The 27,784-nt window shown below is 39.1% G+C and overlaps 1 protein-coding gene across 2 annotated transcripts; it reads left to right on the plus strand.

Annotated features, from left to right (window-relative positions):
- Positions 1-1,688: 1,688 nt before the first annotated feature.
- Positions 1,689-27,742, plus strand: slain1a (SLAIN motif family, member 1a). Of its 2 annotated transcripts, XM_060928770.1 has the most exons (9): positions 1,689-2,255; positions 3,840-3,976; positions 6,426-6,551; positions 7,089-7,199; positions 13,018-13,167; positions 13,315-13,638; positions 20,388-20,573; positions 23,892-24,174; positions 26,911-27,742. In XM_060928770.1, the coding sequence occupies exons 1-9, from the start codon at positions 1,861-1,863 to the stop codon at positions 26,984-26,986; spliced, it is 1,788 nt and encodes a 595-aa protein (XP_060784753.1). In that variant the 5' UTR covers positions 1,689-1,860; the 3' UTR covers positions 26,987-27,742. The 2 variants fall into 2 exon arrangements, with proteins under 2 accessions (XP_060784753.1, XP_060784755.1); XM_060928772.1 differs by lacking the exon at positions 6,426-6,551.
- The last annotated feature ends 42 nt before the right edge of the window (positions 27,743-27,784 follow it).

Genomic DNA, 27,784 nt, shown 5'->3' on the forward strand with positions numbered 1-27,784 from the left:
ATGTGTTTTGTAAAATTAATGTGTCACATATACAGTGGTGCTTGAAAGTTTGTGAACCCTTTAGAATTTTCTATATTTCTGCATAAATATGACCTAAAACATCAGATTTTCACACAAGTCCTTGGTCATTTATTTATTGAGGAAAATGATCCAATATTACATATCTGTGAGTGGCAAAAGTATGTGAACCTTTGCTTTCAGTATCTGGTGTGACCCCCTTGTGCAACAATAACTGCAATTAAACGTTTCCGGTAACTGTTGATCAGTCCTGCACACCGGCTTGGAGGAATTTTAGCCCATTCCTCCGTACAGAACAGCTTCAACTCTGGGATGTTGGTGGGTTTCCTCACATGAACTGCTCGCTTCAGGTCTTTCCACAACATTTCGATTGGATTAAGGTCAGGATTTTGACTTGGTCATTCCAAAACATTAACTTTATTCTTCTTTAAACATTCTTTGGAAGAACAACTTGTGTGCTTAGAGTCTTTGTCTTGCTGCATGACCCACCTTCTCTTGAGATTCAGTTCATGGACAGATGTTCTCACATTTTCCTTTAGAATTCACTGATATGATTCAGAATTCATTGTTCCATCAATGATGGCAAGCCATCCTGGCCCAGATGCAGCAAAAAAGGCCTAAACCATGACACTATCACCACCATGTTTCACAGATGGGATAAGGTTCTTATGCTGGGATGCAGCGTTTTCCTTTCTCCAAACATAACGCTTCTCATTTAAACCAAAAAGTTCTATTTTGGTCTCATCCATCCACAAAACATTTTTCCAATAGCCTTCTGGCGTCTACGTGATCTTTAGCAAACTGCAGACGAGCAGCAATGTTCTTTTTGGAGAGCAGTGGCTTTCTCCTTGCAACCCTGCCATGCACACCATTGTTGTTCAGTGTTCTCCTGATGGTGGACTCATGAACATTAACATTAGCCAATGTGAGAGAGACCTTCAGTTGCTTAGAAGTTACCCTGGGGTCCTTTGTGACCTCGCTGACTATTACACACCTTGCTCTTGGAGTGACCTTTGTTCGTCGACCACTCCTGGGGAGGGTAACAATGGTCTTGAATTTCCTCCATTTGTACACAATCTGTCTGACTGTGGATTGGTGGAGTCCAAACTCTTTAGGTTTTGTAACCTCTTCCAGCCTGATGAGCATCAACAACGCTTTTTCTGAGGTTCTCAGAAATCTCCTTTGTTCATGCCATGATACACTTCCACAAACATGTGTTGTGAAGCTCAGACTTCGATAGATCCCTGTTCTTTAAATAAAACAGGGTGCCCTCTCACACCTGATTGTCATCCCATTGATTGAAAACACCTGACTGTAATTTCACCTTCAAATTAACTGCTAATCCTAGAGGTTCACATACTTTTGCCACTCACAGATATGTAATATTGGATCATTTTCCTCAAAAAATAAATGACCAAGGACTTGTGTGAAAATCTGATGATGTTTTAGGTCATATTTATGCAGAAATATGGACAATTCTAAAGGATTCACAAACTTTCAAGCACCACTGTATGAGTGGATGGATGGACATATATTAGTCTTCTTCATGCTAAAATAGACCAAATATGAAAATTCTGTGACATAATTTCTACAACCCCCCAGTCTGTGGCTCTCGGGGTGTCTTCACTTTAAGGTGTCTTGCTGTAGCTGTGTGTGTGTGTGAAACGGAGAGGAAGGAGAAAGGGGGGCATCGAACCGAACAGCATCTGAAAGAAGCAGCATGTCGCCTCGAGCTGAGCAGACAAACCTCACGCACACGCACTGACTACAAACACTGCCATCGCTGAGTCGCTGTGTATTTCTTCCTTCATTTTTTAATCGCTGGTTTTGATTGTTTGCTCCATGGAGGCGGCTGTGATGAAGCTGCACGCGATGGCGGACGTTAACGGGAACAGCGCCGTTATGGACGCGGAGCTCGAGGTGAAAAAGCTGCAGGAGCTCGTGCGCAAACTGGAGCGACAAAACGAGCAGCTAAGGACGAGAGCAGCTAATAACTACACCCACAGCGGACATCTATTCCCCAACCAGAGCTGCGCTGCGAACCCGGCCGGCGGTCATGTTTATTCAGGGAGTCACTGCCTTTCAGCTCAGCCCACGCAATTGGAAATGCACAATAGAGAGGAGCAGTACGCGTGTTTCCACGCTCAGAGCGAGGCTGAGAGCTCACTGCTGGACGAGCTGGAAACCTTAGACCTCTTTTCTCTTCTCAACATCGACCGAGAGTCCGAGGACAGCTGGTACTGCAACCCTGCTCCATTTCTCACCGCTTTCTTTCACTAGCCTGCTGCCTTATTGCTTTGCATTCTAAATGCATTCAAACCAAGGCACTTCATTCAGCACTGATTTTTATATTGTCAGGTCTGATACTGTTCCATCACATAGGACACAGGGAACAGTATATTATCACTGCTGACCTAATAATTCTCTGATATTTACACTCATGGCCTAGTTAGGAGAGAAATACTGTATGCAGATCCTCTTCCAGCAATAGCTGAAGTGTTTTTGTAGGTGTCTTTTGTTATAGTGTACATCACAGAACCCAGACTCAAAGCCTGTGCTGGAGAAAATCTCTCTCTCTATCTATCTATCTATCTATCTATCTATCTATCTATCTATCTATCTATCTATCTATCCATTATCTGTAGCCGCTTATCGTGTTCTACAGGGTCGCAGGCAAGCTTTATTTATATATATATATATATATATATATATATATATATATAATCTCATTATCTCTAGCTGCTTTATCCTGTTCTACAGGGTCACAGGCAAGCTCTATCTATCTATCTATCTATCTATCTATCTATCTATCTATCTATCTATCTATCTATCTATCTATCTATCTATCTATCCATCCATTATCTGTAGCCGCTTATCGTGTTCTACAGGGTCGCAGGCAAGCTTTATATATATATATATATATATATATATATATATATATATATATAATCTCATTATCTCTAGCTGCTTTATCCTGTTCTACAGGGTCACAGGCAAGCTCTATCTATCTATCTATCTATCTATCTATCTATCTATCTATCTATCTATCTATCTATCTAATCTAATTTTTTCTTATATCAAAACATCCATCCATTATCTGTAGCCGCTTATTCTGTTCTACAGGGTCACAGGCAAGCTATATATATATATATATATATATATATATATATATATAAAATCTCATTATCTCTAGCCGCTTTATCCTGTTCTACAGGGTCGCAGGCAAGCTTTATCTATCTATCTATCTATCTGTCTGTCTGTCTGTCTGTCTGTCTGTCTGTCTGTCTGTCTGTCTATCTATCTATCTATCTATCTATCTATCTATCTATCTAATCTAATTTTTTCTTATATCAAAACATCCATCCATTATCTGTAGCCGCTTATCCTGTTCTACAGGGTCACAGGCAAGCTTATATATATATATATATATATATATATATATATATATATATATATATATATATATATATAAAATTTTTCCTTATATCAAAACATCAAACATATTTTCACATTTTCTTATATCAAAACATTTTATATATATATATATATATATATATATATATATATATATATATATCTATATATATATCTTCCCACTTATAACAAAACATCAGAATAATATATAGAAATATATTATTGTGATGTTTTGCTCTAAAGGTTGTGTGTCTGTGTTTATTGTGATAAGATAACATGATCACACAATTAGGCGACCTTTCTTCCATATTTCTCTTTATAACACCTGGATGTCTCCATCATCCTATATCATACATAGACATTCTGCAACACAAATAACATGGTGAAATTGTGGCTTATATCTGCAGGTTGTATTTGTCTCCAAAAGCAAAGCTGTTCCCTCGGTCAGCCCTCAGCCCTCTGCAGTGGTGTAGACATGTATTCGACAACCCTGGGCCTGAGGTGGAGTCAGCAAAGCGTTCCTTATGCTACCGACTAGACCAGGGTACGGTATTCTTGATTTTGCATCGCACACTTCATGTTCGATCTAGAAGAATGTAAGAGCTGAGCACATCTGATTGTGGCTAATTGAAGAGGTTAATATTCGTAGAGGAAAACTGGAAATGTTTAATATGCTCTTTCAGTGGCAATCGGTTTAATTTAAAGCGCGTTGTCAGGGTGATTGTTAATCTTTTTTTGCAAAGTTATTTAATGTACTGATTATATTTCAGTTAAAAACTGCTGCATTGGCACTGGTACCTCAGAGAGCAATCATCAGCATCATCAGCCTGTCCTATAGTATGTAACAGCACTGTGGATCAGCAGTATTATATTGTGCTGGAATATGGGCAGTGGTACTGTGATTTTAAGAAGAGCATGACTAGCGCAAGGAATGTAAAATTAGAACCATGGGTAATAAACTTGGATACTTATGTAAGTGTCATTATCTTTGCATATAATCACGTGATTGTGAATAATATACTGGGTGATGTTCTGAATAATATAGATGTTCTGATACATCAAGATGAGTGTATCTTGTTAAAAAAAAAGTCTTGTATTACATTTGAAATTTGTATATTGTTCAGCATATGAACTGGTGTGAGGCCATTTTATATGATGACATTATACTATGTATAGTACTACTTAATGTAATATTACAGCGTTTATATGAGTGTGTTTGCATATGTAACATTTTAAAAACGTCTCTCTCTTCATCCCCGTCAGTAATAATCCATATCAGTAGTAATAATCCCGATAAATGTTAACATATTAGTCTATTTATGCAGCAGAGAAACCAAGCTGTAAACGTTTTTCCTTTCCTTAATTCTCTTTTACCCTGAAATATTCGACAGTGTTTTGCAGCCATGGTAGAGAGGATGGTTACCATAGAAACTATGACTATATTAACCCTTTCAGTTAAACTAGAGGGAAACATTGTGCTGGCTTCATTTCCACGCACAGGCACGGCATTACGATCAGTTTGGATGTGTGTATGTATAAATATGAGATGTGTGTACAGAGGAATCTGCTGTTTAGCTTTCGAGCTCTTGTTGCTGTTGAAAGGCCAGATTGAGCAAAGGTTGGCCGTGTGCTGGAAGGTTATGAATACAGCTTTGTTTAGCCACTCACTGAAAACGCTTTGTTCTTGTGGGCGGCTGTGAATGCTTGCTTTCATGTAGTTTGTGGCTAGGCTAATTTTCTGTGGTATAGCAAAAGCACACAGCTCCAGTTGCTTATCAATTAATCATAATTAGCTGAATTTTGTATGTGAAATGCATGATATTACTTTTTTTTCCATTTTTCAGTTGAATAAACAGCAGAAATGGGAAGGCAGGAAAGTTACACTCATTCCTTCTTAACCATTAAAAAAAAGCTAAAACCGTGTACCCTGACCAAAGCCTGATTCACTGAACAACAGCAAGCTTAAGCTTAATATTCTCAGTTCTCACCTACACACACACACACACACACACACACACATATATATATATATATATATATATATATATATATATATATATATATATACACATACATGTCAACCTTTGGTCAATCAAACCTGTATAACCAACCTCCAAAATCCGTATTTCCCTTATAAAATCCGTATAAGATGCAAATTAAAATAATTTCCTGGCGACTTGTCCAGGGTGTACCCTGCCTTTCGCCCGTAGTCAGCTGGGATAGGCTCCAGCTTGCCTACGACCCTGTAGAAGGATGAAGCGGCTAGAGATAATGAGATGAGATGAGATTAAAATAATTTACCTAAAATTTGAATGATAATTAGCAATGATATATCCCAGTTACTTTTTATTCAATATTAATAACAATAAACCTTCAGAATGAATACAAAGTATTTTTCCAGTCTCACCTGTGAAAGGTAATCCCATGTGATCTCGTTTGGACGGTAAACCTGTTGGTACAGTTAAACGCAGCACATGAATGAGGCATCTTTATTCTCGGCTACTGTCTAGACGCCATACCAGAGACGGCTGAAGAATCTCCACTTTGCCCCATCCAATATGGCGGCGAGGATGACGTATGATTCTACGCAGAAGGCGGCGTCTATGTTTATATGTCTATGACTTCACGGTTGGCGGGATTCTCGCAACGCGGTGTGCACATGATCAAAAGTGGAACGAAGTCTCGCTACCACAAGATAACGCGCGATTTCATAAGACTCTTTACTGGCTGTCTGTGGTGTACAGTACGCGTTTATCATCGTGGGAATTGATTATAGCTCTCAATAAATATTGAAGTTTTTTTTAAAGAATCCGTATAACTTTATTTGTACGCCCGTATACTACGTTTATTGAATCAAATCCGTATAAAATACGGACATTCCGTATAGGTTGACATGTATATATATATATATATATATATATATATATATATATATATATATATATCCTCCACAATCTGAACAGTAATTAATATCCTTTCCATTCTTTTCTTAGCCAAAAGATGGAGAGGAGCTCTCTCTGGCAGTGCATCATCCTTATCATACAGACCTGTAGATGGACTTTCCTTCTTAAGCACCTCAGTTAAATCTCTTACTAAACCTGCACTAACTGAACAAACAGGTAACACCATCACTACAGCTATACTAACAGACTCAAAAAGTAATAGAAATAATTATCTCCTTTTTTTTATCCTTTCCCCTTACATATTGACAGTAGATTATTTATACTGCATTGCATGCCATTTTTAATTTACCGAAATATTTGACATATGGAGTGTACACGAGGATAATATACAAATGGCAAAGTTCAAAGCATTAGCATCTTTATTGATTTGTGCTCTAGGAAAAAAAAAAACCCAGCTATCATATGTCCTTCTATACTACTCAGCATATTTCTGTCAGACTTAGGGAAATGTGAGACGTATTGATTGGTTCTGGTGACATCCTTTATGGAAGTGGCTCAATCAGCATGTGTTCTCTATAGAAAAGCATTTATAGTAATACTGTGTTATCATGGACATAAATATAGACCTCAAGTAAAATGACTGTTCATATTACTTTAACAAAGCATGATGGCCATATTATCACATTCATCACCTGAGTTGAAATCTGGTAAATCCATTACAATGAATCATGTCTCATGTGTCTGTTGATCTAGTTCCATCTCCTCAATCCAGCCACTGCTCTCTCCAGTCACCTCTCATTGGGAGGAGTTGTGGTGGCCTGGCCGAGAGATCGCCCTCATTCCTCTATCACACGGCTACTCACAGTAAGCCTCACCATACTCATCCATCTTCCATTCTTCTATGAGGCACAACAGCATAGCTAATTTGGAACTGAGTCAGTAACAGAAGACATCATAGCTAGTATAAAATATATGTACAGTGGTGCTTGAAAGTTTGTGAACCCTTTAGAATTTTCTATATTTCTGCATAAATATGACCTAAAGCATCATCAGATTTTCACACAAGTCCTAAAAGTAGATAAAGAGAACACAGTTAAACAAATGAGACAAAAATATTATACTTGGTCATTTATTTACTGAGGAAAATGATCCAATATTACAGATCTGTGAGTGGCAAAAGTATGTGAACCTTTGCTTTCAGTATCTGGTGTGACCCCCTTGTGCAGCAATAACTGCAACTGAACGTTTCCGGTAACTGTTGATCAGTCCTGCACACCGGCTTGGAGGAATTTTAGCCCACTCCTCCGTACAGAACAGCTTCGGCTCTGGGATGTTGGTGGGTTTCCTCACATGAACTGGTCGCATCAGGTCCTTCCACAACATTTCGATTGGATTAAGGTCAGGACTTTGACTTGGCCATTCCAAAACATTAACTTTATTCTTCTTTGACCATTCATAGTAGAACGACTTGTGTGCTTAGGGTCGTTGTCTTGCTGCATGACCCACCTTCTCTTGAGATTCAGTTCATGGACAGATGTCCTGACATTTTCCTTTAGAATTCGCAGGTATAATTCAGAATTCATTGTTCCATGAATGATGGCAAGCCATCCTGGCCCAGATGCAGCAAAAGAGGCCCAAAACATGATACTACCACCACCATGTTTCACAGATGGGATAAGGTTCTTATGCTGGAATGCAGTGTTTTCCTTTCTCCAAACATAACGCTTGTCATTTAAACCAAAAAGTTCTGTTTTGGTCTCATCCGTCCACAAAACATTCTTCCAATAGCTTTCTGGCTTATCCACATGATCTTTAGCAAACTGCAGATGAGCAGCAATGTTCTTTTTGGAGAGCAGTGGCTTTCTCCTTGCAACCCTGCCATGCGCACCATTGTTGTTCAGTGTTCTCCTGATGGTGGACGCATGAACATTAACATTAGCCAATGTGAGAGAGGCCTTCAGTTGCTTAGAAGTTACCCTGGGGTCCTTTGTAACCTCGCCGACTATTATACCCCTTGCCCTTGGAGTGATCTTGGTTGGTTGACCACTCCTGGGGAGTGTAACAATGGTCTTGAATTTCCTCCATTTGTACACAATCTGTCTGACTGTGGATTGGTGGAGTCCAAACTCTTTAGAGATGGTTTTGTAACCTTTTCCAGTCTGATGAGCATCAACAACGCTTTTTCTGAGGTCCTCAGAAATCTCCTTTGTTCATGCCATGATACACTTCCACAAACATGTGTTGTGAAGATCAGTCTTTGATAGATCCCTGTTCTTTAAATAAAACAGGGTGCCCACTCACACCTGATTGTCATCCCATTGATTGAAAACACCTGACTCTAATTTCACCTTCAAATGAACTGCTAATCCTAGAGGTTCACATAGTTTTGCCACTCACAGATATGTAATATTGGATCATTTTCCTCAATAAATAAATGAGCAAGTATAATATTTTTGTCTCATTTGTTTAACTGGGTTCTCTTTATCTACTTTTAGGACTTGTGTGAAAATCTGATGATGTTTTAGGTCATATTTATGCAGAAATATAGAAAATTCTAAAGGGTTCACAAACTTTCAAGCACCACTGTAAAAGTACCTTATTCAATAGTAAGGGCTTGTGTTTATAAGTCTACATGGAGTCTGTGTGTAACCCTATGAACAACTGAGGCCCTGTTTACACTTGGTTTTAAAATGCATCTTGGGTGATTGGATCACAAGTGGACAGCTAAATACATGTATAAATGACCATCAAGACACATTGTGATCCCATCATGCCGAGGTGGTATGGGACACATTTGACCATGTATATTTTGTAGAGTAAACACAATGCGTCCTGATGCGTCCCCGACAAGGACATAACAGGAAAATACGTCGTCAGTGCAGGATGTGGTGGTTGTTTTGGTGATAGCGCGCCAACACTTGAAAAAATGGAGAGGAGCACTGATGCACATGGTTGAAGTGCAAGAAAATGATTACAATATGTTGCAGGTTTAACATTTTTAATGTAGCTGTGCATGGGGCCCTGTGACCTTCTAGCAGAAGTGATGTAGGCAGTGACGAAATCTGAACACAAGTGGTCAGCTGGACACCTTGGCGGTGCATGATACATACAGATATAAACGGCAATGTGTCTCGGCTGTCCACTTGTGACCAGATCACCGAAGACGTAATTTAAAACCAAGTGTAAACAGGGCCTGACATAAAGCCTACACACATCTTTATGAAAGCTTATTCCAATAAGTGTAAGCTGGGCTGTAACAACCATTGTTGTAGTCGAGTCACTAAACCTCAAGTCTGAGTCCAATCTCGAGTCCCCAGTGTTCAAGTCCAAGTCTTTAAAAAAATTTTCGAGTCAAGTCCAACACTCCAACCGCACCATTTGACGGTGGCTGTTTTAGTGCCATTAACATTAGTTTGTTCCTGAACATGACGTATGAACAGGTGAATGTGCTTCTCTTTATCAGGGAGTGTGAAGTATTCTGTCAGAGATGGTTGGGAGATGGATGCAAGTGTAGAAGGTGTGTTTATTAATATAATACAAGTGAAGACAGGTAAACAATCCAGAATGGCAGGCAAAATCGTAAAACGGTGAAACAGGCAATAGGTCGAGCGAGGTACAAACAGGCTATCGTAGACTCAGCAGAATCAGACGAGAAACAGGAAATCAGGGATCAGGAAACTAAACAAGGAAATAAGGCTCAGTAATGCGTCTGCAATGCAACTCAGTACTTCGCAAAGTAAGTGTTTTCACAGTTTTTATACAGGTGCGCTGATTGCGCCTTAATCCTGTGTAGGTGTGAGTTGTTTACGGCGCGTGCACGCTGTCTGTAGCGCACCCAAGAGTCTATCTGATGCACGCGCCAAGGCGCACAGGTGTGACACTCTTGAATTAAATTAGTACAAAAATTAATGAGATATAAATATCTTATGCCAAATTATTATCGCATGTTACAAAAAATAAATAAAAAAATCAGAGTCCTCATCTCCAATTTACGAATCCGAACGCAGTTAATGCACGAGTCCGAGCCCAGGTCCAAGTCATCAGTGCTCAGGTCCAAGTCAAGTCATGAGTCCTTAAAATTAGGGCACGAATCGGACTCGAGTCCGAGTCCTGGACTCGAGTACTACAAGCCTGACTGTAACCATGATCAGAATGTCAGTGAGGTCCACATTCTAGAAATGTGACCCACTTCATATACCACAATGCAGAATGTCTACAACTACAACGCCAGCAGCTAATCAGTAATCTGTTATGTTATGCTTCCATTTGTCCATAAACTGCTCTGATTCATATTAGAGGGTTTAATTTTTTTAGATGAACATTTTGGTTGACGTAATGACTTAAAATATTCCGTGGCCACCAAGTTCTTATTTTATAGCAAATAATCAGAATTAAATCTAATACATTTCTGCAAACAACACTTACAAAGCAAAGTGTGCCTATGATGTACATAGCCAATTTGGAATGTACAGGAGTGGATTCTGTCTGCACATCAGAAATGTGTGTGCATCACAGTGACCTTGTTTCCCATGCTAAAAAAAGACGACAAATGTGTTTCCTTTTTCCAGTGTCTAAATATTTTGGGCTTGGTTTGTGTGGTTTTCCAGATGTAGTTGGGCTGTATGTTGTTGACTCTCAGCTGCTTATTATGGTGTTACTCTAACTGAATAGAATTTTATCAATACTTATGACAATGTCATGACGTAGTGAGTTATGTATCTCCAGGTCCTTTTGTAAAATGAGGTTCTTTCTATTATTTATTAGATATTATGTGATGTTTACATAATGTTGGATGGTGTTGAGTGGTATATCAGATATATTCCATTCAGCTAGCATGATATTGAGCAAGTCAAAGACAAGTCAGCTGAATGGAATATGTCTGCTATACCATGAAAAAAGCCAGCCAATATTATTATTATTATTATTATTATTATTATTATTATTATTATTATTATACATACACATTCCTTTCGGGTGTTCAATGCGTCTTTCTCTTTCAAAATTCTTTCAAAATCTTCTATATTTAAAGAAGCAAACCTGGCAGCCATGTTTGTTTATAAATTGTCACAGTCACTCGCTAGCGTGGAAGTTTTACGCCACCGGAGAACAAAGAAATGCTTCTGCGCATGCACAGCAGAAAGCTCTCTCATTGGATATTCGCATCAGCTCAGCCGTGTGACATGTTGTCTTGACAACCATGCAGTATCGTAAACCATATTCAACTCTCATTCTCCATTGGGTGGGTGGAGTGATGTAATACATGTAGAATAAGCGATATGCTAACAATATTTCATGCTGTCAAACCAAATGAATGAAACCCACCAGAAGGGAATAGAATACATATATGTTATTTACCAGCTGGGAGGTCCGTATGGTGAAATACCGTGACCAAGGTCTTGAAAGTACTGAGCGAGGCCCTCTGGGCCAAGGTCAGTATTCAAGGCCGAGGTCATGGTATTTCACCATACGGACCGACCTTAAGCTGGTAAATAATTTATTATTTTTTTTCTTTACCAAATTCTAACAGAAAACGAGAGCGCCCGAAAGGGAAAACCGAGCCGAGCTGCCATTTTGAATCCTCATTCACGGCTGTAATGCTAATTGCTTCCTCCTCGGTTTACAAGTGCACTTCCATGGCAGGAAAAAAACTACGTTTTGCCACCTATGTAGTGCCCTATTTATACAAAACTGAGTCATTCAGGATTCAGCCATGTTTTTGCTCGGCGTTTTTGTTCGACCAAAGTTATACAGTATTATGACCTTTATATTGTATAAATAAAGCCATTTGGTGAAACTTTGAAGAAGAGATTGTACTGGTTTAAAGTTTTTACCTAACATAATATTATGTATTAGGATAACATGGTCCAAAATGGGCCTCATTAACTAATGAGATCAAACTGTGTTACAAGTTACAAGTTACAGGTTTTTAGCTTTCTCCTGAAATGTTTTCTTTTATTTCTTCTTCCTCAGGGTAGTAAAACTCGCTTTTGCTGTGAACACTGTCGTTATCGCTATCCATGCTGTAAAATTAATGCTATTCTCCTGAGAAATGCTGGCAAAGATTTATAAGATTTTTGATACTTATAAATAAATTGTATTAAAAAAAAGATAAATGTTGACAAAAAATGCTACTATGTTTGTTGGTGTTGTGAATGAGCGAGTCGCCAGAGGTCCATAACCGGGGTCCGTACCGTAGGATACGGACCCGCTCGCCAGCCAATTAGAGCGCAGGATTTGATGGAAACTGGACCGTGAAAAAAATGTTTTTATTCCATTGAAAATGTGTCCCGTATGTATAATAATTATTTATATTGTGATATTTATGAAAACTAATAGCAATATGATAACACTGTAATAACAGAATTATATATATTTCTTTCTGACCCTAAATTTTTATAGTAATTTTTGTCACGTCATCATTATATGACTTTAACCTACTAGAAGTCCACTGAGCTTCAAAATTAGTCTTTACGTTTGTTAGAACACCACTGTATGCCACTTGAAAAAAGCAGTCTCTGTGACAGAAGTGGCAGTTGGAATAAGCCTTTTTAAATGTTTTTGTAGGTTTATGTCAGTTGTCATAAAGGTGTCACATAACCCTATTATCACCACCCTGTAGTAAAGTGTGAATGGTTTAGTAAAATCCTAGTTTGCTCCCAAATTAACACTGTCATTTCACTAGATTACAGTCGTCCACATGCTGCCGTCAGTCCACAGTCTTCCATGAACAATGAGTTCAGCATCTCAGAGCTGGACGATGATTCAGTCTCTATGGACTACAAACTTCAAGACATGACTGATGTCCAGGTCATGGCCCGGCTACAGGAGGAGAGTATGTACTTTTTAACACAATCATCAGCTTTAATATATAATTATTTGAACATTTTGATTGATATGGATTATAGGCATGACAGAACAAGACATGCATGAGGTTAAATGAATATTCGGATCCATGTTGCATGCCTGCTCATATGTTCAGGTCTGCGTCAGGAGTACGCCACTACCTCGGCCACAGGTGCTCGCCGGAGCTCCAGCTTCTCTGTGCACTCAGGATTGCGTCGCCCCGAGAGGACTGATGTGAGGATGGAGGAAGATGAGGAGGATTTTGATGATCTGCCACCTCCCCAGCCACGACTTTTTCGTACAGGGTCCATGCAGCGGAGTGTGTCCCACTCACACAACTTGTCCAGCCTCAGAGAGCCACGCCGCTGCAGCTCCTCCAGCACTCAGTACCTCAGCAGCCCCAGTCCCAGCACAGCCAGCTACACGAGCACCGAAACACAGGGTTACCGCACCGGCGCAGGTCAGGACTGTGTGCAGTACAATTACTGCATTTAGAAATTTTTATTTAGCACAGAATACAGCCTTTGGTTACATTTGTACATTAACTGATTTACAAGCAGACACCCAAATAGACTCACAGATATTACTGATATCCAGAAATTCTCTTTTTACAGTAGCCAAACAAAGCACTCTCTCTCTCTCTCTCTCTCTCTCTGTGTATATATATATATATATATATATATATATATATATATATATATATATATATATATATATATATATATACACACACAGGGTGTTTCAAAAAATTTGATATTATTTGAGATGTAAATATCCCAGAAACTACGTAGTCTAGGCAAATTAATCTGAACAGGCTTAATGTTGAGCAATATAAGATTTATTCCTCAAAATTTGAATGAGAAATTCAAAGGTATGTGGATTCTGTGAATGATTTCACAAATTTTCAATATTGGCAAACCCATTCGACCATCTCTTCCGATGCTGGTGGTCGTTCAGATCCTTTTGCCCTGCATAGAAAGCCTCCCTCTTTGAACTTTTTGTGCCGTGTCCAAATCTGCATTGCAGTTGATGCATTTTTAGAGAATTCTCTCATAAATGCACAGTGTACAGTCTTGTTCGACTGTGTTCGAGCGTACTCTTAACACACAAAACGCCTTTTCTTTTCCAGTGAATGGCGTTTCTATACCTAAAAAGATAAAAACAAAAAATATTAATCATAAAATTTTGACCTGTTTCGACACATGCTGTTAAAATTTGAAGTCAATTGAACAAGAATTGGCAAAGTTATTAGATTGTGAAACTTTCTTGTGAAACTTTCTGTGAAAATTTTTTGAAACATCCTGTGTGTGTGTATATATATATACAGTGGTGCTTGAAAGTTTGTGAACCCTTTAGAATTTTCTATATTTCTGCATAAATATGACCTAAAACATCATCAGATTTTCACACAAGTCCTAAAAGTAGATAAAGAGAACCCAGTTAAACAATTGAGACAAAAATATAACATTTGGTCATTTATTTATTGAGGAAAATGATCCAATATTACATATCTGTGAGTGGCAAAAGTATGTGAACCTCAAGGATTAGCAGTTAATTTGAAGGTGAAATTAGAGTCAGGTGTTTTCAGTCAATGGGATGACAATCAGGTGTGAGTGGGCACCCTGTTTTATTAAAAGAACAGGGATCTATCAAAGTCTGATCATCACAACACATGTTTGTGGAAGTGTATCATGGCACGAACAATGGAGATTTCTGAGGACCTCAGAAAAAGCGTTGTTGATGCTCATCAGGCTGGAAAAGGTTACAAAACCATCTCTAAAGAGTTTGGACTCCACCAATCCACAGTCAGACAGATTGTGTACAAATGGAGGAAATTCAAGACCATTGTTACCCTCCCCAGGAGTGGTCGACCAACAAAGATCACTCCAAGAGCAAGGCATGTAATAGTCGGCAAGGTCCCCAAGGACCCCAGGGTAACTTCTAAGCAACTGAAGGCTTCTCTCACATTGGCTAATGTTAATGTTCATGAGTCCACCATCAGGAGAACACTGAACAACAATGGTGTGCATGGCAGGGTTGCAAGGAGAAAGCCACTGCTCTCCAAAAAGAACATTGCTGCTCATCTGCAGTTTGCTAAAGATCACGTGGACAAGCCAGAAGGCTATTGGAAAAAATTTTTGGATGGATGAGACCAAAATAGAACTTTTTGGTTTAAATGAGAAGCGTTATGTTTGGAGAAAGGAAAACAATGCATTTCAGCATAAGAACCTTATCCCATCTGTGAAACATGGTGGTGGTAGTATCATGGTTTGGGCCTGTTTTGCTGCATCTGGGCCAGGACGGCTTGCCATCATTGATGGAACAATGAATTCTGAATTATACCAGCGAATTCTAAAGGAAAATGTCAGGACATCTGTCCATGAACTGAATCTCAAGAGAAGGTGGGTCATGCAGCAAGACAATGACCCTAAGCACACAAGTTGTTCTACCAAAAACGGTTAAAGAAGAATAAAGTTAATGTTTTGGAATGGCCAAGTCAAAGTCCTGACCTTAATCCAATTGAAATGTTGTGGAAGGAACTGAAGCGAGCAGTTCATGTGAGGAAACCCACCAACATCCCAAAGTTAAAGCTGTTCTGTACGGAGGAATGGGCTAAAATTCCTCCAAGCCGGTGTGCAGGACTGATCAACAGTTACCGCAAACGTTTAGTTGCAGTTATTGCTGCACAAGGGGGTCACACCAGATACTGAAAGCAAAGGTTCACATACTTTTGCCACTCACAGATATGTAATATTGGATCATTTTCCTCAATAAATAAATGACCAAGTACAATATTTTTGTCTCATTTGTTTAACTGGGTTCTCTTTATCTACTTTTAGGACTTGTGTGAAAATTTGATGATGTTTTAGGTCATATTTATTCAGAAATATAGAAAATTCTAAAGGGTTCACAAACTTTCAAGCACCACTGTATATATATATATATATATATATATATATATATATATATATATATATATATATATATGAGAGAGAGGGAGAAATAACTGTTTTTATTTTTTTCGCGGTCCGGTTTCCATCAAATTGTGCGCTGTGATTGGCTCGCGAGCGGTCTGGAATCCTACGATCCGGACCCTGGTTACAGACCTTTGGCGACTTGCTTGTTCACAACAACAACAAACATAGCAGCAATTTTTTGTCAACATTTATTTTCGCATTTCTCAAGAGAATAGCATTAATTTTACAGCATGGATAGCGATAACAACAGTGTTCACAGCGAAAGCGAGTTTTACTACCCTGGTGAAGACGAAATAAAAGAAAGCATTTCAGGAGAAGCCCTGTGGTGACCTGGCGACTTGTCCAGGGTGTACCCCGCCTTTCGCCCGTAGTCAGCTGGGATAGGCTCCAGCTTGCCTGCGACCCTGTAGAACAGGATAAAGCGGCTAGAGATAATGAGATGAGATTTCAGGAGAAAGCCGAAAACCTGTAACTGTTGCTAACGCCGAGCAAAAACATGGCTGAATCCTGAATGACTCAATTTTGTATAAATAGGGGACTACATAGGCGGCAAAATGTAGTTTTTTTTCCTGCCATGGACATGCACTTGTATACCAAGGAGGAAGCCATTTGCATTACAGCCGTGAATGAGGATTCAAAATGCCGGCTCGCCTTGGCTTTGTTTTCCCTTTCGTGCGCTCTCATTTTCTGTTAGAATTTGGTAAAGAAAAAAATATATATATTATTTACCAGCTTAAAGGAGATACGCAGAACCTTTATTTTTAAATACATTTCTGAGTGGATAGTACCTCCATCCTTGACTCTTGTATGTTGCATAAATGGGAATAAAAATATATATATCTTTGGGAGTTAAAATCGACCGCAAAGTTGGCATTCGAGCTGCCCCGCTGAGCCAGCCAGCCGAGTGCGTGACATCACAGCAGGAACTGGTTTTAAGGCCGAGGCCTTTTACAGCTATAGACCAAAATCATATAAATAAAAATTTATGGTGAAAGTAAGAAATACCGTTACCGACTTGCTCAACTAAGACTGATTTGACTTCATTGATTGTGAGTTGACTCTCATTAAAACAGGATAGGTGTTATAACTTATGCATCATACATGTACCGTACATGCATGCATTTTCACTGATAAAATGTAAAAGGCTAATTAAATAATCAGATGAACTGAGACAATCACATTCTGAAGCAAATTAAATAATCTTATACCGGTAACTTAAACACACAATACAAGTTACATGTATTAATCTAAATGCAGGTAAACAACGTTTGGTTTGGTTTTTTAATCCAAGTGAGAGTCAGAGCTTACCTGTCTGTGTTCTCGCTTCTTGAAGGCCGATTGTTTTTGAAACAATCTGACTTTCAGTTGTTTGTTCAGTTCTCTGTTCATTCGCTTCTTCCATGTAAGGGCGAGATGGCAGCAACATCCAGTTTAGAAATCAGACGGCTGCTCCACTCATTCACTTTTCTTCATACTGTGTATTCCGCCATTATTGCTGGGCTCAGACAATTACTAAAACCTGGGATGGAACGGGATGTCACCGGTTTTAGCAACAACTGCAAGGAGGTCACTGCCCGAGCAATATGTCCCGTCCCGTTCTGTCCCGGGTTTTAACAATAACCTTTGGCTCACTCCGGGAGGACTGGTGCAACTGAACTCACTTTCCTTTAAAAAAAATAAAATAAATACTTTCCTTTTCTTGTAGTTTTCTTTTTCTTTAATTGTTAGTACTGCACCCTCTTTTAATACGGGCTTATAGCCAACGCTCCTCAACAGATCAGAGGTCTCGTACGAGTCTTCAGTAAAATGTGCAAAGTAGAGGAGAGACCACTTTGTAGGCGCCCAATGTGCCCATGAACTTCTCATAAAACGCGTCCAGATCTTCGCAGTTTGAACATTCTTGGGCCATGAATGCAACGTAAATCCAGCTTCTGTCGTGTTGCTGCACCCACCAGTAACACATCTACATGGCATGGTGATAAATTGGCTCAAAATGGAGGATTGGAGTTGCAGTCAGCTCTGTGTTTTAGTATAGTGGAAATGGCGATGAGACTGATAGACTTCCTGTTGTGACGTTACAGACGTCAAGGTCATTCACTCAGACCACTACCTATATAAATCACTTTAACCCTTTGGTGACTGACCCCTTGAAAATGGTTCCTCCAGGAACGATGACATTTCAGTTGTCAAGACAACGGAAAAACTAAAATACAAAAACAGAAAGATACGTCACAATGCTCTTGTGCACAAAACAAAATGCTCTTGTATTTTAGTTTTTCCGTTGTCTTGACAACTGAAACGTCATGGTTCCTGGAGGAACCATTTTCAAGGGGTCAGTCACCAAAGGGTTAATCGTAAAAATTACTATATTAGATTTATTGTTAATGCTTAAAACTATTCCTGTGCCATTCTTGAGGTCTCAAAGCATTTATAAACGAAAGTGAGGCCATGGCTCTGCGTATATGCTTTAAGGTCGGTCCTGTGAAATACCGTGACCGAGGTCTTGAAAATACTGACCTTGGCCCAGAGACCTTGGTCACGGTATTTCACGATACAGACCTTCCAGCTGGTAAATAATATATATGTCTTTTACAGTACTGTGCAATAATCTTAGGCACCCTATTTTTTTCCATACAAACTTTGTTATAGATTTCTATTTTATGACTTCTACATTATCAAGTCAGTACAAAAACATTTTAGAGTTCCAAATGTTCATTTTCCAGCACAAAATTAAATGTTACAGAAAAAATAAATTCTATCTGAGCAGCATATTACATAAGAAACCACTTTTCAGATTAAAAAAGAAAACATAATGAAGGCTCCTGGATTTTGCTGCAAAATGAAGAAGCGAGTGTGACAGTCAAAGTGTCCAGAAGAACTGTGGCTGGTTCTGCAAGACGCTCAGTAAAACCTACAGCTCATTTCCTTATCAAACTGCTCTCATTGTACCTGAGACTACTTTTTTTTTTTAAAAGCAAAGGGTCGTCTCACACCAAATATTGACTTTGTTTCATTTATTATGGCTTACTGCTGTTTAGAGTATTTTTTTAATGTTGAAACATTTCATTTCATTTCATTATTTTTAAGCCATTTTTGGTCGACAGCATTTCTTTACATGTGCCTAAGACTTGCACAGTACTGTGTATTATAGAGTGACAAGTCAGTTTATAAAATACACCTACCTTCAGCCTACATCAATGGTCTGTTCAATCAGATACCCCACCTCGTTGCAGGTTGAAGGAGCTGCTGGCAGTGATATGAAAGTGGTGACTATTTTAACACATATTTTAACACATATACAATATCAGATTGTAGGGGTCTTACCAGTATCCCCCCACCCGCCAATACTATATATCACTCTAAAGGGACGATCATAAAACCACCTCTGACCATGTATTATTTGGTTTGTGTATCATTCTCCGCACAGTGGCGATACTGATGTGGTAGTGGTTTGCTTGATGTGTTACTAATGTGAGCGTATTGGATTATTGGGATTTTTAAACACCCAAAAATGTCCAGCCAACAGCAGTAAAGTGGCCAGACCCTGACACCAGTAAAAGACTGATTAACATAAATTGTGCATGAAAAAGCTGGAGTCTTTTACTGTACACCAGTAGTTGTACGCAGTGGTTAAAATCCCAGAAACACTGTTCTGCTTGACACAGTAGTACCAATGCAATGCCCACTAACATGCCACTACTATGTCAGTGTCATTAATAATGGTCTACTTACCCCAGTAATATCAGATAAGTGGTGATGGATGGGTACACAGGGGCTGACATATTGTACCTAGAAAAAGATGGGCGACAATCAGGATGCCTACCTACAGACTGCATTTGCAGGGCGTATATATCGTCATATACAATAACTTTTTCATCATTTTTAAATATAGTCACTACATGTGCCATTTGACAACAAGTGGCCAGTTTTACTGATTATGAGCAGTTGAATGGCGGTTTATGGCACACTTTGGCCTAGAGAGCAAATGTTTATCTGTTTATGCCAGAGTGGGTGGGGTGGATTAGCAGATGCTGGATGAGGTAGTAGAGGCGTGGGCTGTTTGTATAAAGATATTTTCATTATTAGAGTATTAAAGGAATTTTTTTTAATATATCTGACAGGTGACAAAGTTCATCTTCATTTTGTGCCATATCAAATGTTTCAGGGCTTTTTTTTTTTACATTGAATATTGAAAGTATCTCACTTGATTTTTTGCAATTTGTACTTTTAGATATGCTGCGGAAAAGCATGCCAAATCTGATACGAGCTCCCAGCATGCTGTCGATGCCAAGTGTGACAAGTATTGCAGCTCCTACCAGTCACACAAGTTTCTCTTCATTTCAATCTTCACCATCGTCCCTACGCAGCAGTCAGAGCTTTGACTCTTCAAGCGGCCTTTCCAGGCTTCAGTCTGCAAGTAAGGCTCACACAAAAGCAAGCACTATTCAAGAAAGCAACACAAGAGTTATCACAACCAACATTCAGACACATAATAATTAACACAAAACAGCACTGTGAAAGGGCGGCACGGTGGTGTAGTGGTTAGCGCTGTCGCCTCACAGCAAGAAGGTCCGGGTTCGAGCCCCGGGGCCGGCGAGGGCCTTTCTGTGTGGAGTTTGCATGTTCTCCCCGTGTCCGCGTGGGTTTCCTCCGGGTGCTCCGGTTTCCTCCACAGTCCAAAGACATGCAGGTTAGGTTAACTGGTGACTCTAAATTGACCGTAGGTGTGAATGTGAGTGTGAATGGTTGTCTGTTTCTATGTGTCAGCCCTGTGATGACCTGGCGACTTGTCCAGGGTGTACCCCACCTTTCGCCCGTAGTCAGCTGGGATAGGCTCCAGCTTGCCTGCGACCCTGTAGAAGGATAAAGCGGCTAGAGATAATGAGATGAGATGAGATGAGCACTGTGAAAGAATTAAAAATAAAAAAAAAATCATACTGAAACAATTCCCTAATATATAGCTTAAGCTCTAATAGTGAGATCAATTGCACAACTTTCAGATGTTTTGTTTCTGTAAGTCATGTCATGATGATGGAGAACTATAACTAAAAGCTATCTTCAGAATCATAAATCAAATACTTTAATAATCCTGAGGGCTTTTGTACATATCCCAAATGTCTATATCCCTGCATCAAAATGATAAATATAAGAATGTGAAACTGTATTTCATGATTTTTATTTGCAAAAGTACAGACAGATGGGATGCTGCGTCAAATGTACATAAAAACAGAATGCTATGATTTGCAAATCATGGAAATCTTATATTTCATAGTACAAAGACAACATATCAAATGTTGAAACTGAGAAATGTTTATTGTTTTTTTAAAAATATATGCTCATTTTGAATCTAGTGCCAGCAAATTTTATTTCAAAAAAGTTCGGACAGGGGCAATAAAAGACTGGAAAAGTTGTGTAATGTTAAAAAAAAACAATTTGGTTCATTGGCAGCAGGTCAGTAACATGATTGGGTATAAAAAGAGCATCCCAGAGAGGCGGAGTCTCTCTGAAGTAAAGATGGGGAGGAGTTCACTGCTCTGTGAAATAATGTGTGGGCAAACAGTACAACAATTTAAGAATAACATTTCTTAATGTAAAATTGCAAAGAATTTGGGGATCACATCATCTACAGTACATAATCATTAAAAGATTCAGATGATCCAGAAAAATCTCTGTACGCAGGGACAAGGCTGAAAACTGACATTGGATGCCTGTGATCTTCAGGCCTTTGGGTGACACTGCATTAAAAGCAGACACGTGTCTGTAGTGGCAATCACTGTATGGGCTCAGAAACACTTTCGAAAACCATCGTCTGTGAAAACAGTGTGTCACTGCATCCACAAATATAAGTTGAAACCATAAACAATATCCAGAAACACCGCCACCTTCTCTGGGCCCGAGCTCTTTTACGATGGACTGAGGCGAAGTGGAAAACTGTCCTGTGGTCTGATGAATCGCAGTTTGAATTTCGTTTTGAAATCATGAACACCACGTCCTCCAGGCTAAAAGGGGAGAGGGACCATCTGGCTTGTTATGAGTACACAGTTCAAAAGCCAGCATCTGTGATGGTATGAGGACGGATTAGTGCATATGACATGGGTAGCTTTCACATCTGGGTTTAAACATCTTGGGTTTCACATCCCATACAGGTTTTGGAGCAACATGCTGCCATCCAGATGAAATCATTTTCAGGGAAGGCCTTCCTTCTTTTAGCAAGACAATGCCAAACTGCTTTCTGCACATATTAAAACTGCATGGCTCCATAGTAAAAGAGTCCGGGTGCTAAACTGGCCTGCCTGCAGTCCAGACTTGACTCTCACTGAAAATATTTGGTGCATTATGAAGCGCAAAATACAACAAAGGACAAAAAATGTTGAGCAACTGAAATTGTATATCAGGCAAGAAAGGGACAACATTTCACTTTCAAATCTACAGCAGTTGGTCTCCTCAGTTTCCAAACATTTCCAGAGTGTTGTTAAAAGTAGAGGTGATGCAGCACAGTGGTAAACATACCCCTGTCCCAACTTTTTTGAAACGTGTTGCTGTCACTAAATTCAAAATGGTTTTAGTATATTCATCTATAAAATCGATTATACTATAGATTAGATTAGATTAGATTAGATTAGATTAGATTAGATTAGATTAGATTAGATTAAACTTTATTGATCCCTTTGGGGGGGTTCCCTCAGGGAAATTAAGATTCCAGCAGCATCATTACAGATAAACAGAGAAAATAAATAGAGAAAACTTCTAGATAAATTAAAATAAATTATTTACATATACAAATATAAAAAGAATAAGATATGGGGAAGGGGGGGAAGGCGGGGGAAAAAGGGGGGGGGGGGGCGGCAGGAGAGATATTGCACATTATATTGCACATTGTCCGGTATTGCTTATTGTTAAACTAGGCTACTGCTCCTTCCCATCCTCTGTCCTCCTGTTACCCCTCCTCCCCCTCAGAGAGGAGTTGTACAGTCTGATGGCGTGAGGGACAAAGGAGTTTTTAAGTCTGTTCGTCCTGCACTTGGGAAGGAGCATTCTGTCACTGAACAGGCTCCTCTGGTTGCTGATGACGGTGTGCAGAGGGTGACTGGGATCGTCCATGATGTTCAATAGTTTGTCCATAGATCTCTTCTCTGCCACCGTTACCAGAGAGTCCAGCTTCCAACGATGGCTGTGTCATCGGCAAACTTCTGAATGTGACACAGCTCCGAGTTGTAGCAGAAGTCCACGGTGTACGGGGTGAAGAGAAGAGGGGCCAGCACCGTGCCCTGGGGTGCTCCGGTGCTGCTAATCACGGTGTCAGACGTGATGTCCTTCAGCCTGACGTACTGTGGCCTGTCAGTGAGGTAGCTGGAGAGCCAGGTGACCAGGCAGGGGTCCACTCGCATCCTGTTCAGTTTGTCCTGAAGCAATAGAGGCTGGATATATAAATTCAATAGGGGCTGATATATAAATTCAAAATGATTTAGTCATATATTTTTCAAAAAATAATACAATTTCTCAGTTTCAACATTTGATATGTTGTCTTTGTACTATTTTCATCGAAATAAAGGGCTTTCATGATTTGCAAATTATCGCATTCTGTTTTTATTGATATTTTACAGTGTCCCAAATTTTTTGGAATTGGGGTTGTAATATAATTTTCTATAATATGGTATGATTACTTCCTAAATCAGTTATATACCATACACTGACACGCACTTTGATTTAACTCATATATAATCTGTAATGTCAGTTCCATCTCCAGGTCAGCTGCAGCAGCGGGTACAGAGTATAGGCACCTTCTCCACTGCAACACGACAACCAGTGAAAGCCACTGCCTATGTCAGTCCTACAATACAGGGTCCCATCACAATGCCTTCATCTGTTAGTTTAAACTCACTCTCCAGCAATAGTGTTAGTAAACCCAGTAAAGCCAGCACTCCATCCACTACAAGTCGCAGTGCTCTACCTCGACCAGCCTCCTTCATTGGCACCAGTGGGACCACACGCAGCAAGATCGCTCAGCCAGCGCGCAGGTAATCACCAATCACAGCCTGAAACAATCCATATTAGTTGGCTTAAACTATTAGAATATGGATTCTATCTATCTATCTATCTATCTATCTATCTATCTATCTATCTATCTATCTATCTATCTATCTATCTATCTATCTATCTATCTATCTATCTATCTATCTATCTATCTATCTATCTAATTAGACACAAATGTTTCCTAAGAAATACGCCATTCGTATTTTTCATACGAACTACATCCAGGACATTGAGTAACATATTTCAATAATATTGGATAGCGTTGAGTGTTATATCAGATATATTCCATTCAGCTAGAATGGAGTCGAAGACGAGTTCAATATCATGCTAGCTGAATGGAATATGTCTGATATACAGTGCTGAGCGTAAATGAGTACACCCCCTTTGAAAAGTAACATTTTAAACAATATCTCAATGAACACAAACAATTTCCAAAATGTTGACAAGACAAAGTTTAATATAACATCTGTTTAACTTATAACGTGAAAGTAAGGTTAATAATATAACTTAGATTACACAGTTTTTAGTTTTACTCAAATTAGGGTGGTGCAAAAATGAGTACACCCCACAACAAAAACTACTACATCTAGTACTTTGTATGGCCTCCATGATTTTTAATGACAGCACCAAGTCTTCTAAGCATGGAATGAACAAGTTGGTGACATTTTGCAACATCAATCTTTTTCCATTCTTCAACAATGACCTCTTTTAGTGACTGGATGGAGAGTGATGCTCAACTTGTCTCTTCAGAATTCCCCAAAGAAAATAATTTCTTTACACCACAAAGGTGAAGGCTACAAGAAGATCAGCAATGCTTTACTTATCAGTCAGAATACTGTAGCAAAAGTGGTACAGAAATTTAAGAAAGATGGAACTGCAACCATCTCACAGAGACGTCCAGGTCGTCCACGGAAGTTAACACCTTGACAGGAGCATCTTCTGATGAGAAGAGTTGAAGAAAATCAGCATGCGAGTTCACTGCAGTTATCTAAAGAAGTAGAAAGCCAAACTGGGGTGACTATTTCCCGTAACACAATACGGCGTACACTGCAGAGGAATGGCATGCATGGATGCCGTCCACGAAAGAAGTCTCTCCTAAAGCCCAGGCACAAAAAAGCCCACCTAGAGTTTGCCAGGGCCCATGCTGACAAAGATGAAGACTACTGGGACTCTATACTCTGGAGTGATGAGACCAAGATAAATGTTTTTGGAACTGATGGCTTCAAAACTGTATGGTGTCGCAAAGTTGAGGAATACAAAGAAAAATGCATGGTGCCTACAGTGAAACATGGTGGTGGCAGTGTCCTTATATGGGGCTGCATGAGTGCTGCTGGTGTCGGGGAGCTGCATTTCATTGATGGCATCATGAATTCACAGATGTATTGCTCTATACTGAGAGAGAAGGTGCTACCATCAGTCCGTGCCCTTGGTCGTTGTGCACTTTTCCAGCATGACTAAACACACATCTAAGGCCACTGTTGGATTTCTGAAGAAGAACAGGGTGAAAGTGATTCAATGGCCAAGTGTGTCTCCTGATCGGAACCCAATCGAACACCTACAGGGAATTTTGAAGAGACAAGTTGGGCATCACTCTCCATCCAGCATCCAGTCACTAAAAGAGGTCATTGTTGAAGAATGGAAAAAGATTGATGTTGCAAAATGTCGCCAACTTGTTCATTCCATGCCTAGAAGACTTGTGCTGTCATTAAAAATCATGGAGGCCATACAAAGTACTAGATGTAGTAGTTTTTGTTGTGGAGTGTACTCATTTTTGCACCACCCTAATTTGAGTAAAACTGAAAAAATGTGTAATCCAAGTTATATTATTAACCTTACTTTCACGTTATAAGTTAAACAGATGTTATATTAAACTTTGTCTTGTCAACATTTTGGAAATTGTTTGTGTTCATTGAGATATTGTTTAAAATGTTACTTTTCAAAGGGGGTGCACTCATTTACGCTCAGCACTGTACCATGAAAAAAAAGCCAGGCAATATTATTATTATACATACATATTCGATGGCTCCACTGGCGAACAAAGAAATGCTTCTGCGCATGTGCAGCAGAAAACTCTCCCACTGAATATTCACATCAGCTCCAGCGTGTAATGTCATGTTGTCTTGACAACCATGCAATAATCGTAAACCATATTCAACGCTCATTCTCCATTGGGTAGAGTGACGTGGTACACACAGGATAAGCGATATGCTAACAATATTGCATGCTGTCAGACCAATGAATAAAACCCATTAGAAGGAAATAGAACACGTTGTTATTCCATTGAAAAAGTGTCCTGTATGTATGGTAATTCCTGATATTTCACTCCAATGACGTCACTCCCAGTGTTTCCCCGTTGACTAGACGCATGTTTTCAAAATGGTGAACCAGTTCAAAATTAAAATTCTTTTGATTAACTTGCATATTTTTTGTGGATGTGTCTAAAAAGAATAATACACTGTGACACGAAGATATGAAGTTTATCTTCTTGTGTTCAAAAATATTTCATTTGTTCGCTTCGCTCACTTGTGATATATGCATTCACCACTCAAAGATAAACTTAATATCTTCGCACAACCATGTAATATCCTATATATACTCTATTTACATTGTAAATCGTTTTGCAAGTACGTTTGCTAATCATAAATCATAGTAGTTACAGATTTCAGGCTATTTTACGGTTCCATATTACACAAAAAAATGCCTGTGTTCATTTTTCTCAGCTTACTGACTCCCCCAAAGAGTATGGCATCCTTGAGTGCCCTGCGTGATGCAAGCTGGAGGGATGGATGTTATTGATGCTGGATATCCGCTGCTCTTCACAAACGGCCAACAGTGTTTCAGGCCCAGCTGGCTGGGTAAAGCTGTTGTTTAAAGGCAACAGGAAAAGATTGAAGTGTAATCACTGATGTGTGATCATGGACGGTATAAAACGGTTAGCACAGCTAATTTCATTGATGCCATGTACATACAAAAATTGCAATATGCCCCAGTGACCAAAAACTTTGATTAGAACATTATGCAAATGATTGTTTACATGTAAGATACTCCCCATAATTACAAACTGTTTGTTATTTAATTCTTTTTACTTACAGAAAACAAGTAAGACTACATAAGACAAATATTGTTAGCTCTTAGTGCCTCATGGTAAGTGTTTAAGATTATACTGAAAGTAATTACCTGACTGCCAAATGGTACTTTTACTAGTCATTGTTAGTTGAGAACTGTTAGGCCAGTTAAGTTTCATTTCATGAACCACATCTAGTACTACTGAACTCGAAATGTTTCTAAGGAAGCACCTTGATTAAGTACATTAGTGTCAAAAAATAAGATAACATTGAAACTGTGAATTTCAATAACTACAAATGTGAATACTGGACAGCTTGGCTTTGATACGATTGCAAACATTAACACATTGATCTCGTTCTTTTAGCAAATTGGCTTTAAAAATGTAATATAAGAACAAATGCCTCTTAATGTGATTACAACATGCATACTTGTGTGTTTACAAGCTGCTCATATGAAAGAGCGTTGCTGATGGATTGCACATCATGGTAGGAACAAGAAAGAAAATTCAAATAAGTGTATTTTAACATT

This window comes from Neoarius graeffei, chromosome 9 (assembly GCF_027579695.1).
Source record: "Neoarius graeffei isolate fNeoGra1 chromosome 9, fNeoGra1.pri, whole genome shotgun sequence".
Taxonomy (NCBI): Eukaryota; Metazoa; Chordata; class Actinopteri; order Siluriformes; family Ariidae; genus Neoarius; species Neoarius graeffei.